The following is a 4,274-nucleotide window of genomic DNA, read 5'->3' on the forward strand; positions in this document are numbered from 1 at the left end:
ATCCCACCTAAAGGAGGTGACGATGCAGTCGAAAGGTGGTACGAGCTAGCTTAATAGGTAGCTGTTTACTCTCCTTTCTTTTCTTCCAGACTATACTCTACATCTATACCAAATTTCATCGAGATCCGTTCAGCAGTTTAGGCTACAAACTCTAACAAACATCCATCCATCCATCCATCTAAACTTTCGCATTTATAATAATATAGCTTCACTAATGTTATAATTAGTAAATTTATAACATTAGTGAAGCTACAGTATGATATAAGAATCCCCTTTTTAGCCTTTAGTCCATGCCAAGGGACAAATTTTGTTTCACCTTGCCTCAAATTCGACAATTTGTAAGCGGTATTGGATTATGTCAGTCAAATTTCTTTAATTTTCTTAGAATTAACGTCAAATTATTTCAAATTGTTATATTTCAGGTGGACAATGTTGTCCGTTTAGATAATTGGTTAAACTTCAATATGAGTCCGCGTACAGCTGCCCTTATAGTAGCTCTCAGACCGGCTGTGGAACAACTGGTAGAAAGAGCTGCGGCTACTCCTGATGCTGCACTGGAATTCTCTAATGTTGAGAAAAAGGTAACTTAGTAAAAGGCAGTTATACTTTGCATAGGCAGCAGTTATACCCAAAGTATCCAATCGCTATGGAACTTTTCTTCCTCGGTCTCGTGATTAAAATTGTGACTTTGAATCTGTCTAATTTGTTTATCGGAGCATTGTAAAATTACATGTGTGTAGAAAAATAAAAATAATAAAAAAAGTAATCTAAAAGCAAATACATATGAGGAAATTTCAACTTCCTTGCACCCATATACGATAACTATATTCTCAAAAGATATTCCAACGATAAATCTTACTACTATATTAAAAAATATAAGTAAGTAGCCATGTGTTCCAGACTATCCTCTACATCTATGACAAATTTCATCAAGATTCGTTCAGCAGTTTAGGCAAACTAACATCCATCCATCTAAACTATCGCATTTATATATAACTGTAGCTCGCAACTTCATACGTGAAATTAAAAATAATAAAAAAAACATTACACACACTGAACATAAAACTGGTGAAAGACGTTTTTGAATCTGCCTAATAGTTTTTTATTTTTATATATACAAAAATACAAATCTATTCTTTATAATAGTATCAGCTTTCGCCTGCGTAGAATATAAAAAAAGTGAGTAGCCTATGTGTTCTATACCGAATTTCATCGAAATCCCGCCGTTCACGCTACAAACTCTAACATCCATCCATCTAAACTTTCCCATGAGATTAGTAAATTAAATATGGAAACATTCTCTATTTCAGGTATTACATTGTATTAAATCACTTTGTGTATTTGATGCGGGTGATTATAACATACAACGAGACGTGAGCGCGCCCACATTTAGAACGGATGCGGCAAAGAGGGGCACCAGAGGTTGGGGCACGAATAGTTACAGAGGGAACTTTGGTAGTGGGAGTTTCGGAGATCAAGGTGGTTTCGGCAATAGGGGAGGGTTTGGCAATCAAAGCAGCTTCGGAAATAGAGGTTTCAACAACAGGGGAGGATTCGGCAATCGTGGAGGTTTCGGGAATCGGGGAGGTTTCGGAAATAGAGGTGGTTTCGGAAATAGAGGAGGTTTCGGAAATAGAGGTGGTTTCAGCAATAGAGGAGGATTTAACAGTTTTGGTAACCAAGGTAATTCCTATGGAAACGGATTTAATAATCAAAGCGGCTTTGGTAATAACAATTATGGTAATACAAGTGGATACCAAGGTAATGATGGCTATGGTAATACGAGCAGTGGTAGCTGGCAATAATAACTTAAGTTAATGTTTTGACGTAAACTTCACTTACTATTTAAGTATGTAAGACATGAATAAATAATAGAATTAAATGTCTTTTTTATTTACTCCCTTTTTCAAACAAAAGGATAATACTTATTAAATACTAGGTTTTACTCGCGTCATCGTTTGCTCATAAACAAAAGAAGAATATAACCCATGTTAGTAATAACATAACTTCTAATGGTGATAGAATAAAATCGATATATAGTTTTTTTGAGTTTATTATTACATACGAGAATTACAAATCTTTCCTTTTTACAACAAAATAGAAATTTCTACAAATGTTAACTGCATTTATCTCATTTTATAATAATTTATTCATATCTAGTTATGTACAGTTGTATAGTTTATATGTAGCTGGTTTTGTAACAATAATTACTGCAACCAAAAACGTAAAACCCAACCAGAAACCATATGCTGATTGTGGTTTATCTATAACTAACTTGCTGGCGACTTTGCTTGTGTGAAATTTTAAAAATAGAAATAAACATGTCACAGATAAAAAACCTTTTTAACGGTGAAAGAATTTCTAAAATCTTTCATCTTTATAATATTATTATAGATTACAAAATAATGGTTTCTTAACTTAAATTATTTGTCCAGATGGATTGGAACTACAATATAAACACTTTCTGCTTTAAATCTATATTCATAAACATTGATTATAGAAAATATGTTATACAGTGAAATAATTAACTATAACTTAACTATATATATGAACAATATAATTTGTATATAATAAACACTTGCACCTGTGACTTCATCGGCATGGAATTTATTTAAACTTAGCTTACTAAGGGCCTGGCCTACCAAATTGTAAAGTGTCTGATAACAATCCAACATGTAAAGTGTGATGAAAATAACAGATTATGTTTCTGATGGTCAACATTTTTAAGCTATCTGAGCCTCTCAGCGAGTAGTGGGACAGGCCCTAAGTTAAGTTTTACTTAATAATATAGACTACTTATAGTCTATGTTCATCCAAGTCTATGTCTGTTCCAAATCTTGAAAAATCTGTTCGTGCAGGTATTTAAAAAAACCTGTACAATTTGCATGAAGATTTAACTTAGTTTTTCAATTGATTTCATATCTATTTACTATTCTAAAGGTCTTCTATTTGTCTAATTTTGTAATTGTTCTTTATTTTCTATTTGGAGATACAACGGCATTCTGCCGCTTTTAAATTTCTCTCGTTTATGAACTCTTAATTGATGTTTCATCATTTGCTTCCTATACCCAAATGCTTTTCCACATAAATTACAAATATGGTCTTTTACACCATTATGATCAACTTTTATATGTTGTTCAAGAGATCTTTTGTAATTAAATCCCCTACCACAATTCTCACAATTAAAATCAAAACCATCTTTATGTATCAACATGTGTTTATTTAAATTACTTTTGTTCACAAATTTGCTAGGACAATGTGTACATTGGTAAGGCTTTTCTCCAGTATGGTGTCTCATATGCATCTTCAATGATTCTTTAAATCTACCTTTATATGGACATAAAGAACAACTGTACGGAAAGTTGTTGAAATGAGTCTGTCTATGACGAGTAAATAAACCTTTTACTATAAACTTTTTACCACAAATATCACATACATATGATGAGTCTAATGTATGTATAGCCATATGTTTCTTAAAGTATAACGAACTGTAGGAATTCTTGCATACCGGACATGTATGCCTCAAATTTTCATGCTCTTGTGATAATCTGTGTTCACTATATTCTGTAAATGTATCGAAATCGATATCGCATTTCTTGCAAATGTACTTTTTTCGCTGTTTCTCCTTTATATCGTATTCAAAAGATGTGTCTGTTACATTAATGCTTTCATTATCAGATTCTTTCTGAGGACATCGTAATATTTGATCGGAATCTTGAGCGGTTTTTCTAAATAAAATAGCGCCTCGTAAAAGTGAATAGCAAGATTCGCATAGAAATTTTGGATATTCATCGTCAGGTGTTATTTCTATACCGCCGAAGTTAATTAATGCTTCAGAAATATCTTGTGTACGATTATCGTCATATATTGGAATCTCACCATTTTTAAGACAAACTCTACACGTATTGCTTACCTCGGTTACTTCTATTTTCGGAGTAATTAAAGGATCTGTAGAAGATACAGGGATATCGAAATTCTTTCCTTTCTTATTGTTCCTTGAAGATCTCTTGAAACGTTTACAATGCATTAACTTCCATAGCATCAACGATCCAACCATGATGATGTACAATTTTTTTTCCTTATTAAATAAATAACTTAACTTAATTAATATTGGAACATTTCATTTAGATTGAGATAATTGTTTTATTAAATTAAATATTTGAAACCTTTATTTGTTTATATTTTGTTACTAAGCCAGTGACATTGACAATTGACAGTAACAAAGAGTATGTCACTAAAGAATTTTCAGTGCTACCAACTTGAAACATATTTCT

The 4,274-nt window shown here is 32.2% G+C and overlaps 2 protein-coding genes across 2 annotated transcripts in view; one reads left to right on the forward strand and one right to left on the reverse strand.

Moving 5' to 3' along the window:
* LOC106105941 (dosage compensation regulator) overlaps window positions 1-1,882 on the forward strand; it is a 20,633-nt gene extending 18,751 nt beyond the window's left edge. Inside the window, 2 exon segments of the mRNA XM_013286433.1 lie at window positions 423-581; window positions 1,311-1,882. Coding sequence (XP_013141887.1) covers window positions 423-581; window positions 1,311-1,805 — 654 coding nt within the window. The 3' untranslated portion in view covers window positions 1,806-1,882.
* A 199-nt stretch (window positions 1,883-2,081) lies between these two features.
* Window positions 2,082-4,126, reverse strand: LOC106105939 (zinc finger protein 16-like). The gene has a single exon (XM_013286431.1). It carries the CDS (start codon window positions 4,055-4,057, stop codon window positions 2,954-2,956), a length of 1,104 nt encoding a protein of 367 aa, XP_013141885.1. The 5' UTR covers window positions 4,058-4,126; the 3' UTR covers window positions 2,082-2,953.
* Between the last annotated feature and the right edge of the window lie 148 nt (window positions 4,127-4,274).

This window comes from Papilio polytes, unplaced genomic scaffold (genome assembly GCF_000836215.1).
Source record: "Papilio polytes unplaced genomic scaffold, Ppol_1.0 DF822622.1, whole genome shotgun sequence".
NCBI classification, from domain to species: Eukaryota; Metazoa; Arthropoda; class Insecta; order Lepidoptera; family Papilionidae; genus Papilio; species Papilio polytes.